The following is a 14070-nucleotide window of genomic DNA, read 5'->3' as shown; positions in this document are numbered from 1 at the left end:
CCAGACTTTGAGGTCTGCATCTTAACTTTGCTACCGTGACCTGACCTCTCTTAATCAGACCTACCTAGAAGCCCACGATTTGGACTCGCTCAAGAACAGCCTGGTAGAGGGAAGTGGCCTTAGCTCCACCAGGTTTTCTGCAGGCCAAGCAAGGTGCAGCCACATTGGAATGTCCCTGTGGCCCCTGGAGCAGCCTGGGTGGAAAACAGAAAGGACTGAACCCGTCAGTGTTGGGCTGGGCAGACGACCTGGACAGGTACAGCGCCCACCCCATGCCAGGACAGTGCCAAGGCACTACTTTAGTTGGAACTGAGACGCATCCTGCAGGAGAAAGGATGAAAATCTGAATTGCTTGATAGTGAATTCTTGTTCCCTAAGGTGAAAGACTTAGTAAAAAATTGTTTCAGTTATGGAAGAAGAAAATGACAATTATATTTTTACCTACCTGAGTCTGGGGTCTGAAAACCACTCCCCCAGAAACAAATGTTCCTATTTTGAGGCTTTATATTGGGAGCCCATAAGCTTTTGTGAGAGTCATTTACGAAGAAGCAGAAGAGTCTGGAAACCTCCATGTCCGCCTGCAGCCATGAGCGTCCTGGATGTAGGTAGTGAATGGTAATTTAGGAAGGAGGAGGGACACCTGATTTGGCACTTCTGAACTGTGACTGGGGACCGATGACGTTCCTCTTCCTGTAATTGACCTGCCTTTGTCAGCAGGAGCCTGATCACTGTTTTAGCATCGCCTTGAACCCCGTGAACCCCAGGACTCACATTTCTTATGTAATTATAGGGTCTGTTGCAATTTGTGTCTATTTTCCTGGTGTGAAACCTCATCCTCTAGAAGACTGTTGGATTATGCCAGTCAAAAGGAGTGCTGGGGAGAGGAACCCACTCGTGTGAAACCAGGGAGCACCACGCAGACCCCACCCCGCCCACGGAGGCAGGGCGGGCAGGTGAGCAGCTCCCACGAGCGCCTGCCTTCCATGGTGCTGTAGCTGGGAGAATTCCTGCCGGCAGATACAGCTTGATGGACGTCACCTTGTAATCATTCAGTCCTCACCTGGGTAAGTGGATGACTTAAATACCCGTTGATCATGGGGAAAAAAAAAAACACCCAGGATTCTTTTCCTTCTCTTAACCCTCCTGTGATCCCCCGGCAAATCCTGCTGGTGCTGTGTCTGATTGAATCTGCTTCTCAGGGAAGAGGAGAGGAGAGGAGGTGATTTATTTGGGACAGTCTACCAAGAAGTCACCAACTGGAAGTGGGAAGTGAGACAGTGAGGGACAGAACCAGAGTGTTCATGAGCATGTCACCTCTGTGGGCAGCTCAGTCCTGCGGCACCCTTGGGGAGGTGGGTCTGGTACCAGTAAACCAGCTCTGGTGTGCTAGGCTGAACCTTGTTCCCACCCCCTCCAAATTCATGTCACTCAGAACCTCAGAACATGACCCTCTCTGGAAACAGGGACTTTGCGGCTGTGATTCATCAAGCCAGGTTAATCAATCACACTGAATTAGGCTGAGTCCTGAGTCCAGTGACTGGTGTCCTCATGGGAAGACAGAGGGTGACAGGGAGAACGGGGGAAGCCAGTGCAGAGGTGGCAGGTGGGAGGGGGGCATCCAGAGTCAGGTCCTGCAACCACCAGGAGCTGCAGAGGCCAGGGAGGGACCCCGCCCTGGGGCCCCGCTCTGCTCACACCCTGAACTCAGATTCCCGGACTTTGGAACTGTAACAGAGTAGATCCCTGCAGTCCCAAGCTTGGGGTAATTTGCTAGGAAACTAAAGCCTGTCGTGTTTCCCAATTCTGATGGCTAGCCCGTCCTATCACAGCTGATTTCAAGCTACTACCAGGATGTCACTGAACAAGAATCCGGGTAGAGACGGACGCAGTCGGATGTCGTGAGCTGGCCCTGCAGGCTACAGCCCAGCCCAGGGCGGGTGGAGCGCAGCTCAGGTACCCCGCCTGAAGGACGGACGCGAATGCACGCCGTGTCTCCTGCTGCGTGACAGGTCTGTCCCCATCCAGCTGTCTACCACACTAAATATCTACCATCTCACCGTTTCTGTGGGTCAAGACCTGGGAGCCGTGCAGCCCGTGGTCTGACTCGGCTCTTGTCTTGCTGTGCTGAGGGTCTGACGGGCTGCGGTCAGGAGCCCCTCATGGGGTGGGCTTGTCCACGCGATCTGCAGGAAGGAAGCCACAGAGCTCTTCGTGGCCAGTGTGGGGACGCAGGCCATTGCCCACCTCACTCCGCTCACGCCACGCCAGCCCTACGCAGCTGTGGCCCCCTGGGATCCCTGCCTCCTGGCCGTGGCTGCTCACCAGGTGGGGACTGTGCTGCCACTGTCTGGCCGAGGCCACCGCAGCCTTCCACTGGCATAATGCAAGCAGCCCTCTCAGGCGTCCGCTGGTGTCCCCACTCCTCACACCCTCGATTCAGAGGGGCCCTCCCTCTGGGAGCCACCAGTGACCTCCTGTGATGCCTACTCTCCTAGCCAGGCCCGTCTGGGCGGCCACTGTGCCCTCCGTGACCTCACGGCCTCCTGCCCCAGGGCGTCCATGGTCCCCCGACACGGTGGCCCTCTTGCCACACACGTGGTCTGGGGTGCCCATCCTGCAGCCTCGGCTCATTCCCTCTTGGGCTCCCTGCACCAGGGTCCCCCTCTGCGCTCTCTACGGGGCCGAGCATCCACTCCGCTCCCTTCACGGCCGAGCTTCGCGCCCTCTTGCATCCTCGTTGACTTGGTTCCTGTTTGGCTTTACCTCTTTCCTTCCCCGGGAATTCCACATTCCACAGACCCGGCTCCCTCTCGGATCGTCCCCTGCCTCTCAGACGGAGGTCTCGTGGGTAGCCTAGCTCTGTGTGGTGCTGAGTGGCTGAGGACTGAGTGTCCGCCCCGGCCCTGGGCTGTGTACTCCTCGCCATCGCCCCTGATCCTGGGAAACTTGGCTGGCCGCAGCCCCTCCCAAGTGATGCTGCGCTGGATCCCTGCTGCCCTAACTCGTTAATCACAGACCCAGCAGCTGGAGACAGCAGGCAGCCCTGACCTGGCGGCTCGGGAGACAGGGGCGCATGTGCAGGGCCTGGCCGTCCTGCCTTTCAGCAGTGGCCTGTGGCTTCCGTCTTTGTGGCCCGTGTCTGCCCGTCGGTTGTGAGGTTCACAGATAACTGGGCTGATTGGCTTCAGGGAGCTCCTCTGTTATGACCCAGCCCTCTTCTCTGCGGCGATGCGTCCTGCCTCCTGAGGCTCGTCCAGCTTCGCCGCCTCTGCCGCCGGTTCTGACTCTTTCACTACCAGCTTCTTTGGTTGGGGGTTGGAGTTTGAGCTGGTGTGATCAGTGTGTGCCTTGCTGGGCTTCGAACCCTGTTTCTCTGTCTTCGTCCTTAGTTACCGTGGCCCTGGTTGCCTTTGGTCAGCGCGGCCTGATGGCCACGTCTTTCTCAGGAGCCCCCCGCCCCGTAGGTGAGAAACTGTGTCTCCCAGAATCGCGTGTGGTGCTGGGGTGGCGCCCGGGCCTCACAGCTTCCTAGCCGAGGGCTCTGCCGCTGAGCCACGCCTGGCCCCAGAGCTCCCTCTGGCTGTTTCCAGAGCAGACACTTCCGAAGCGAACCCCCTGGGAGCGCGGGAGGGAAGGAGAAGCCCTTTTTCTCTGGAGGAGGTCCCCCATTGGAGGAGGGGTACAACGCCAGCTCTCGCTCGCGAGGGTCGGAGCCTCTGAGACCCCGACTCAGTCATCAGCCACCCGACTCCCGGCTTCCTGGGGCCGCTCAGGCCCGCCCGCTCCCCTGAGGACCACCCCCCAGGGTCTCGGCTCCAGCCCTGGGCGCTAACGGGTCCCTCTTGCCTGTGGGCTTTAGGCTCCAGTTCCCTCTCTTAAGTGCCACGAGAGCAGCCACGCTTCGGCCTCCCTGTTCCTCTCCCCCTGCTTTGTGATCCCCCTGCTCATGGGCCATCCAGATGCTGCCAGAGGCTCAAGAGAGAACTGCATCTGACGCACTTGTCTGTCCAGCCCAGGGGCCCTGCTGTGCGCTCTGGGCCGCTGCTCCCAGCTCAGTCTCTGAGCCCTGCAGGCTCAGTCGTCAACGTCTGGAGAGCGGGCTGGTGGCAGGAGTGGGACTCACCTGGTGCGGGCCCAGCGTCCCTGGGACTGGTGCTCTTTTGACGGCCGCGGCTGCCCCCTGAGGCCTTGTGACAGCCCTCCTCTGGCTTCATCCTCTGTGTCCTGGAGGAGCCTGGCTTCGTCCTCACTGGAGTCTCACTGGTGTTTAAGGAAGGTCTGACCACCGGTGGGAGTGGCCACGGGTTGCATGATCTCAGCCTCCCTTGGCCGTGCGGCACTGGGCGATGCTGGGATGGTTCTTGTTCACCCCGTGCCTCGCGCCTCCCCGGGTAGGTGCATGGTGATGGCTGTGCGGGGCAGCTCCTGGCTGTGCCTCTCCCCAGCAGAGGCCTGCCGTCCTCCACCACAGGCTGCAGAGCTTCCCCTGGTTCACGATGCTTGAAACTCAACACTTGCCCCTTGATCTCAGAAAGAAACTGAGGACATCCCTGCAGTGCCCACAGAGAGAGTCTGGTCACTTTAAAAAGTCTCTTACGACCTTCGTTCACGGGCTACTGTATAAACTGGACAGATCACTCCAGATTCACGCTTACAACGGGAAGCCTTCCAAACCTGAATAGAAACATGTGACAGTCGCCTGCAAGGTGACCACCCAGGGGCCGTGGGCGCGGCGGAAGGCTTACTTTCCTTCTTCATTTCTCCTGCGTTTCTTCACCTTCCAGCTCTCGTGTAGCGAATCTGAGTCGCCTTTATGTTGGTCGAGTTCCATTTTTAGCACAGGACCGTACACATGGGGCTTGTGCCACACAGTAGATAAGGACACAGACGCAGGGACACAGCTGGGCCTGGACGCCGGCTCTGCCACCGGGGTCTGTGGCCCCGGGAAGGACGCTCTTTCCCACCTGGAATGGGTTCACACCTCCTGGGGATGAGGTGGCCTTAACTGGAGGGCATTTGACCCTGGACCTGGCACAGAGTGACGGCTCATTTACTGGACTTTTTTTTTTAAAATTATTATAGTTGTTGCTATTTCCTTTTTCAGACCCTCACATTTCGGAAAGACCAGGAGAGGAATGGTGGGCTACATGGGGGACGTCTGTCCACAAGCAGGTGTGAAGGGAAGCACAAGGGAGCCGCCACCGCCAGCGGCTCAGTGACCCAGCACGCACCCGCAGATCTGTGTTGTCCCGACCTTCCACCTCTGCCTCCGAACTCTGACCGCGAGCGGCCTGAGGTCTGGCTCATTGTTCTGACCTTGGCGTGTGGCGCAGGCTGGGCACACAGCAGTGTCCAGTGACCATGTGCCAAGCGGCGTCCCAGGCCAGCAACAAAGAGATGTGCCCTTGCGTTTCTCGATTTGCACAGGGAGGAAGCCCGTCTGCCCAGGCTCTGTGCTGTGGGGTCCCTGCTGCCGCCCAGGGTCCTTGAGGAAAGCCAGGGCCTTTCCTGGGGTGCCCATACCCGCCACACCTGTGGCCTTATTTGCAAAAGGCAGACGACGCACGTCCTTGGGAATAAATTGGGGGTCACGTGTGGCCCAAACTCACCTGGTGAGGACCCACTTTCCCAAAGGGAGTGAGCGGGCGGGAACCACGAGTCCTTGAGGCTGATCCGGTTTGCTTTAGGGTCTGACGGAATCGGGGCTGCGAGCGAGCGCACATTTGTCTTACTTAAGCTTGCTTTTCCAAGGAGGAAACTGACTCGATGTGACTGGGATTGTCACCCCTCACCCCACTTTCAGGAGAGTGTCCGGAAAGATTCCAACGTCCGCTCCTCCGGGCAAATCGTCGCAGACAGAAGACACAGCAGTGGCTGGTCAGGGCTGGTGAGATCGGGCCTGGGACATGGCAGCTGAGGGGCACAGGGCTTCTCCTTGGGGTGATGGACGTGCTCTCAGACCGGGGCTGTGATGGGTGCCCCGCTCTGTGAACAGGCTAGAGACACCCAGCTGGACGTCTTCCTGGTGGGTTCCATGGCATGTGAACCGTGTCTCCATAAAACCGTCATGGAAAAACAGCAACGGGCAGCAACGATGGCCCTGCCCAGACCCCGAGCCAACGGCGATAGCTCGGAAGGAGGGGAGAGATGGACCCTGCCTCCCGCAGGCCGCATGGCTCTCCCGCCAACCAGGTCCACGCGTGGCTCGCAAAGTGCAGGCCTCAACCAGCAGCACCCGCCGCACCCCTGCAGGCTGTTAAAAAGCCTCCCGGAGCCGCCCAGTCAGAAACCTGCGACAGGCCGGCTGTGGTGGCCGGGATGCGGCGGAGGGCAGGCGGAGGTGAACGCGGGGCCACCTTCCCTTATTGGCAGTCGCTCGGGATCTTTCAGGAGCAGAGGGGAGAGGCACATGCACGGGTCCCCTCGGCACAGGGAAAACTGACCGGCGGAAGAAACACGCCGGAGACGCCGCGTGGTCAAGCCATCGGGAGCACTTTAATGACAACTGGCATTGCAGGTATAAATAAATATCTTCTTTCCGTCTATAATATGTGCTACAAATATACTTTTAAAAGGTCCAAACAAGCATAAGAGGCTTCAGGACCCTTTCTCAGCTACTGACTTTAGTAATAATAATAATAATAATAACAATAAAAAACCACCAGTAGCCATCCCTGGTATCTCTGTGAGCCTCTCCCTGCTGTGAACATGAGGCTCGGTCAGGACGTCTGTCATCCACAGCCGCCGTTCGGAGAGTCGCAAAGGGGGTTACTTTACCCGGTGCAGGTCTTCCGTGCCACGTGCCTGTCACTTTGGATGAATGCATTTTGCGATGCGCGGCTACACGGTTACGCTGCTCGAGAGCACAGTGACGGACTCTAACGTAGATTCCATCTTTTGCGTCTATGCCGGTACACCCTGCCCGACAAGGTAGGCACAGCTGGAAGCCCCCACCCCAAACGGTTTTCATCTTGGGTCCTTTTTCAGCAGTGGCTGTGGTCTGACCCAACCTCCCCCTCCCAGGGCTCTCTGTGTGGAGGGGGCGTCCAGGATGGGCTCTGCTCTGCTGAACAGGACCCACCCACGGGCCTTGACCCTGTGATGTCGCTGGTGGGGTCCCCGGCAGCTCCCCGCCACCCCCAACAGAAGGCGTCGAGAGCTTTCTCGAATTGTCAAGTCCTAACATACAACAGCAAAGCCGGAGGGACGAGGAGACGCATTACAGTCACAGCGGGAGGACTGGGGGGACTGGACATTGTTGCTAAAAAGCCCTCTGATGAAGAGAATATAATTTATATTTCATTTAGGAAAAATATACCACTCGATCCTCAGAAATCAACTTTAAATATAAATCAAATGTGAGCTGGATGCAGAGAGGAAATGCGCAGGAGGAAGAGGTGGCCACGGCTGAAGCGCAGAGTTCCTCAGTTCTGCCCCGAGGCCGCCTCTGCTGGGGGAGGCGTCTCTTCCCTGGCCCAGGCCACAGTCCTGGGGAAAGCGGAGGCGGCCGCGGAGCTGGGAGCATCCTGCCGAGGGCCCTCCTTCTGTCTTTTGCTCCTTTATTAGAAATATAAACATCATTATTTGTCTCTTTTTATTTGTCTTTTTGCTTTTTTTTTTTTTAACAAATAATTTTTGGTAGCTCGTGTGTGTTGGTAAGACCCCTTTCCAGCATTTCTGGCTGTACCCTGCCTCCCCCAGAACCAGAGGAGTTTCCAAAATCCACCGTCAGCAACTGTTAAGAAAACTCGTGATACAAAAGTGTCCTTCTGGGCTTCAGAACTTCCCACTGGGCCTTAGGGAGCCCAGCCCGTCCCACTCAGCCTCTCAGGATGCCCTCTGTCCACCGGGGACCTGCAGGAAGGCTTCGGGGCCAGGCTCGTGGCTGGAGGACCTACACCTTCCCCTGGAGGTCCTCCAGGGCGTCTTTGAGCTCCTCGGGGGCCCCCACATCCATGTCCTGGTGCACCCACGGGATGTCCTCCTTGGCCCCGAGGATGGAGTTCACAGTGGGGCAGCCGCTGTCGGTGGGGCAGATGGGGAAGGTGGCGAACTTCACCTTCTTCCGCTTGGAGGTGGGCGAGTGTGGGGGCTCCTGCTGCTGTGCCTGGCCCGGCCTCCTGGAGTCCACGGGCCGGCGCCCCTGGCCCTGCTTCTGGGAGCCCCCGTTGAGGAGCAGGTGGTGGCCCTCGGCGCAGCCCCCTGGTCCACGGTCGATGACGGTGGTGTGCTCCTCCGGGGGCGGCGCGGTGTCCCCCAGGGTCCCCAGGAGCTCCGCCCCATTGCCCAGCCACACCCAGTCGTGGGAGTGGGTCACAGAGGCCTGGCCCTCAGGGGGGACTTGCTTGTGCCTGTACTTGAGGGCGAAGGTGGCGCAGTTGATCAGGAAGACCAGAATGGCCAGGCAGAAGACGCCCAGCAGGGCGTACATGCCGATCTCCAGGTCGCTCAGGCCCCGGGGCGCCTGCAGCAGGCCGTTCTCCTCCAGCCCAGCGCCTGTCCCGGGGAGGCCCAGCTGGGCTGGGAAGTTGGTGAAGTCGATGGGGATGTTCTGCAGCGGTGCCTCCCCGGGCCGCACGCCCCCGTCCAGCCAGCGGCTCTTCACTGCCCTGCCGTCCAGCGGCGACCTGGCCGTCGTGGTGGCCCTCCGCAGGGCCCCTTCCTCACGCTCAGGGGAAGGCCCATCCTGGCCAGGACTCTCGTCCTGGCCCTTCCGACGGTGGCTGGCGTGGTTCTTGGTCTCCTCCTCGTCCGTGTCTCCGGTGGGGCTGGGATCGGCGTTGTTCCGTCCAAACTTGACCCTGACGTTGCCGATGCCCACGGCCAGGACACTCTTGCGTTTGGATTTTTGGCAGGCCTCTGCGATGGTCATGTCCACTCGGACCAGCGGGCCCTGCCCTTCCCCTTCGGCCACCACTGTGGGCCACCTGGGAGAGCGGGCGGGGGCGATAGACACCACAGCCTCGTCCAAGGAGGTGGCGGTCAGGGAGAAGTCCTGGGTGTCGTAGATGTCCAGGGGTGTCACCGAGCCGTCGCTGAACTGCAGCCATGTGCTGACCACAGCTTCCTGCGGGGAGAGAGGCAGTGAGCACCCCCGGGGAGGCCCTTCTCTTAGATCTCCCCACCAGCATGATGCCCCAAACAAGGAGCTGGACCCCAAACCCGGACCTGGTGGCTGATGAATCTGGGGGAGAAGACAGGTTTCACGCCAGGGTGGACAAAGCACCCTGACTCCCTTGATAGCTGGGTGCGGCCCTTCCCAGGCTCTTCCCAGGCCCCACTTCCGATCCCGATGTACCTGGCAGAGGCTCAGTAAGCAGAAGCCCAGCCTCCTCCCTGGCACCCGTGGCCGCAGCAGAGCCCAGACCAGGCTGGACACTCGGAGGCAGACCCTTGTGCCTCCAAGGCGGAACTCCCCAGGGCAGACCAGGCCCTCACACTAGTGTGGAGCCTGTGCCCCGGGGCAGGGCGCCGTCCAGGGGAATGGAGGCCGGTGGGGAGGGGCTGAGGTCCAGCTCTGCTCTGGGGGCCAGGTGCTGCTCACAGGTGCTGCTCTTCTCTTTTATGGCTATGCTTCCTACTTGGTGACGGACTGGCCAAGTGCCATAGCCCTGTGGTCAACAAGATGCAGGCCGCAGGCGTGGCCGAGGGCACTGCTCACTCCTAACCACTAGGCTGGCAGCCCCGGAGAGCCAGCGCCAGCCCACTGTCAGCCCCACACAGGAGGCCGCTATCGGCCCCTGCAGGGAACGTCACACAAGGTCCTCCCCCGACCTCCCTCTTCAGGTCAGGCTGATCACAGTGCCCTCCAGGGCCCCCGCCCAGACCCTGCCCTCGCAGCCCCACCAGGCAGCCCGGATGCCCACTGGAAATCCAAACCCCCACGGGATCCTGGGGTGGCTGTGGCATCACCTCTGGGCACAGAGTGGGGACTGCGAGGGCAGATGTCATACCCAGGAGAATTCCTTGGGAACCAGCAAAGCCACCGAGCTAGGAGGCCATGGGGACAAGACGAGAGAAAGACTGTCCCCCACAGGCGGACGGCGTCCACCCCAAGAGAGATGGGCAGAGGAGCAGGCTGAGCTGAGCCCAGAGAAGGGTTGGGAAAGGTGACCACACGAGACGAGCAGACCTCGTCTCGAGAGCCCAGGAGATGAGACGCTCAGGAGAAGAGAGCAGGAGGGAGACCCCGGGGCGAGGCAGCGGGTGGGAGGCGGCAGAGATGGAGGGCAGCTGCAGGGCTTCTAGAAACAGAGCAGAGCGGCGGAAGCCCAGGGGCTGGCAGGACACAAGGAGACCTGTCACGGCTGCTTCCCGACGTCAACTCCCCAAGGCCTCGTCCATCCCAACCGGCCCAAGTCCAGAGCACAGGGCAAAGGATCCCGGGCCGGCTTCACCAGAAGCGCAGTGGCTTACTGAGATCATTCCCCTCCCCACGTCGTTTCAGTTCCCTTTGTTGGAAAATCGAAATGAGTATTAAAATCTACTCTGTCTTTAAAAGAGAACGACCCCTCCAGCTTAGAGGCCGACAGCCGGGTGTCAGCGCGCAGGACCCCTGGACTCGCCTGTGGCCCACCTCACCAGCCTGCTGCGTGGCCAGGCCTGCGTCCTTCCACCCCCATCACGGCCTGGCCGGCCCCGAGGCCCCTCCGAGTGGCCGGCGCCTCCCCAGGGACTTCGAGTAACCTGTGTCCCTGGAGAGCTGCCTGCTCCCTTCCCGTCACCTGCGGCTAATGGGCTCCCTCTGTCAATGGCAGCACTGAGCCTCCAGCTGCCCCCGCTGGTGAAGACAGATGGGCCGTCGCAGGAGGACAGGTGTCCTTGCCCTGCCCTCGGAGGCCACGGCCAGTCCTCCTCCTCAGGACTCCCGCTGCTGCGAGTCGCTCTGTGGGCGCGGCTTCTCTCCCGCTGTCCTCCTCTCTCACAGAGAAGAGCCGGCCACTTTCCTGCCCCGGGGACCAGGGCGGAGGAGCCAGGCTGGGGCCAGCGCACTGCGTGTCCTGCACTTGCTCCCGTGGAGGCTCTGGGACCGTCTGGGGGCCGGCAGGACGGCCAGGAGGCCCCTGCAGACATGCTGCTGGGACCCTGACCGGGGCACGTGATGGGGGCTCTGCCACGTGTGCCCTAGTCAGACAGGGACGGAGGAGTCTCAAGAGCCTCACAGCAGAGGTCGCATGGGAGGCCGGGGTGAGGATCCCGCTGCTGGTGCCAAGGGGACAGGGAGCGGTAGTGAGAGTGAGCCGAGAGAGGCCCGCAGACCCCAGCTGCCCAGAGGGACCTCGGCCACACCGAGCGAGGGCCACTGCACCAGCAGCAGGGTTTGGGGCTACAGGTCCTTCCCCAGATGGCGGGGAGAAGCCAGCCTTGCCACCTGCTGAGCACAGTGCCCAGCGGGGCCACCAACAGACCTCGGAGCCAAGGCCTGGCTGAGGCTTTGAGCTGCTGAGTTGGTGGCGCCTGTCACCTAGAGGGCCGAGTGAGCACTGCCCCTGGTCCCCACGGCCTCCAGGGCCAAGGCAGCCCAGGGCGCCAGAGCCTGCACCCTTCACCCGGGACGCTGGCCCCGGCCCCGTGGCACTGCAGCCTGCAGCCATTGTGCCATTTCTAGACCTGTGTGCCCCCCAGACCCATGCTGCCCGCTGGCACCTTGGACAGCGAACGTCCTGCATTCCCGCAACTGTCCCCCTCTTTGGGACACTATGGAGTCCACTCAGGCACCTCAGGAACAAGGCCCCTGTTGCTAATCCCTGTGGGTACACTGCCTGTCCCAGCTGCCATGGAACAGAGCCACCAGGGAACAGAGCCACCGTGGAACAGAGCCACAATGGAACAGAGCCACCATGGAACAGAGCCACCATGGAACAGAGTCACCGTGGAACAGAGTCACAGTGGAACAGAGCCATCGTGGAACAGAGCCACCGTGGAACAGAGCCACCGTGGAAGAGGCCCACTGTGGAACAGAGCCACCGTGGAACAGAGCCACCATGGAACAGAGTCACAATGGAACAGAGCCACCGTGGAACAGAGTCACTGTGGAACAGAGTCACAGTGGAACAGAGCCATTGTGGAACAAGCCGCCGTGGAACAGAGTCACCGTGCAACAGAGTCACCGTGGAACAGAGCCACCGTGGAACAAGCCACCATGGAACAGAGCCACCGTGGAACAGAGCCACCGTGGAACAGAGCCACCGTGGAACAGAGCCAGCGTGGAACACAGCCACAGTGGAACAGAGTCACAGTGGAACAAGCCGCCGTGGAACAGAGCCACCATGGAACAGAGCCACCATGGAACAGAGCCACCGTGGAACAGAGCCACCATGGAACAGAGCCACCGTGGAACAGAGTCACCGTGGAACAGAGTCACCGTGGAACAGAGCCACCGTGGAACAAGCCACCATGGAACAGAGCCACTGTGGAACAGAGCCACCGTGGAACAGAGCCACCGTGGAACAGAGTCACCGTGGAACAGAGGCACCGTGGAACAAGCCACCATGGAACAGAGCCACCGTGGAACAGAGCCACCATGGAACAGAGTCACCGTGGAACAGAGCCACCGTGGAACAAGCCGCCTTGGAACAGAGCCACCATGGAACAGAGCCACCGTGGAACAGAGCCACCGTGGAACAGAGCCACAGTGGAACAAGCCGCCTTGGAACAGAGCCACCGTGGAACAGAGCCACCGTGGAACAGAGCCACTGTGGAACAGAGCCACTGTGGAACAGAGTCACAGTGGAACAGAGTCACCGTGGAACAGAGCCACTGTGGAACAGAGCCACAATGGAACAGAGCCACTGTGGAGCAAGCTGCCATGAAACAGAGCCACAGTGGAACAGAGCCACAGTGGAACAGAGTCACCGTGGAACAGAGCCACAGTGGAACAGAGCCACCATGGAACAGAGTCACCGTGGAACAGAGCCACTGTGGAACAGAGCCACTGTGGAACAGAGCCACAATGGAACAGAGCCACTGTGGAACAGAACCACAGTGGAACAGAGCCACTGTGGAACAGAGTCACAGTGGAACAGAGTCACCGTGGAACAGAGCCACCGTGGAACAGAGTCACTGTGGAACAGAGCCACTGTGGAGCAAGCTGCCATGAAACAGAGCCACAGTGGAACAGAGCCACAGTGGAACAGAGTCACCGTGGAACAGAGCCACAGTGGAACAGAGCCACCATGGAACAGAGTCACCGTGGAACAGAGCCACTGTGGAACAGAGCCACAGTGGAACAGAGTCACCGTGGAACAGAGTCACCGTGGAACAGAGCCACAGTGGAACAGAGTCACCGTGGAACAGAGCCACTGTGGAATAGAGTCATCGTGGAACAGAGCCACCGTGGAACAGAGTCACCGTGGAACAGAGTCACCGTGGAACAGAGCCACAATGGAACAGAGCCACTGTGGAACAGAGCCACTGTGGAACAGAGCCACCGTGGAACAGAGTCACCGTGGAACAGAGTCACCGTGGAACAGAGCCACAATGGAACAGAGCCACTGTGGAACAGAGCCACTGTGGAACAGAGCCACCGTGGAACAGAGCCACAATGGAACAGAGCCACTGTGGAACAGAGCCACTGTGGAACAGAGCCACAGTGGAACAGAGCCACCGTGGAACAGAGCCACAATGGAACAGAGCCACTGTGGAACAGAGCCACTGTGGAACAGAGCCACAGTGGAACAGAGTCACCGTGGAACAGAGCCACTGTGGAATAGAGTCACCGTGGAACAGAGCCACCGTGGAACAGAGTCACCGTGGAACAGAGTCACCGTGGAACAGAGCCACTGTGGAATAGAGTCACTGTGGAACAGAGCCACCGTGGAACAGAGTCACTGTGGAACAGAGCCACTGTGGAGCAAGCTGCCATGAAACAGAGCCACAGTGGAACAGAGCCACCGTGGAACAGAGCCACCGTGGAACAGAGTCACTGTGGAACAGAGCCACTGTGGAGCAAGCTGCCATGAAACAGAGCCACAGTGGAACAGAGCCACAGTGGAACAGAGCCACCGTGGAACAGAGTCACCGTGGAACAGAGTCACCGTGGAACAGAGCCACAGTGGAAGAGGCTCACTG

The 14070-nt window shown here is 60.0% G+C and overlaps 1 protein-coding gene across 1 annotated transcript in view; it reads right to left on the bottom strand.

Annotated features, from left to right (window-relative positions):
• Positions 1-6475: 6475 nt before the first annotated feature.
• Positions 6476-14070, bottom strand: part of TMEM132C (transmembrane protein 132C) — a 272078-nt gene continuing 264483 nt past the window's right edge. Inside the window, exon 9 of the mRNA XM_079152481.1 lies at positions 6476-9067. Within this exon, the coding sequence (XP_079008607.1) occupies positions 7895-9067 (1173 nt within the window). The 3' untranslated portion in view covers positions 6476-7894. The remainder of the gene's footprint in view (positions 9068-14070) is intronic.

The sequence above is a fragment of the Sciurus vulgaris genome, assembly GCF_902686455.1.
Source record: "Sciurus vulgaris genome assembly, chromosome: 8".
NCBI lineage: Eukaryota > Metazoa > Chordata > Mammalia > Rodentia > Sciuridae > Sciurus > Sciurus vulgaris.
Note: the sequence above shows the minus strand (reverse complement) of the source record. Positions and strands in the feature narration are given on the sequence as shown.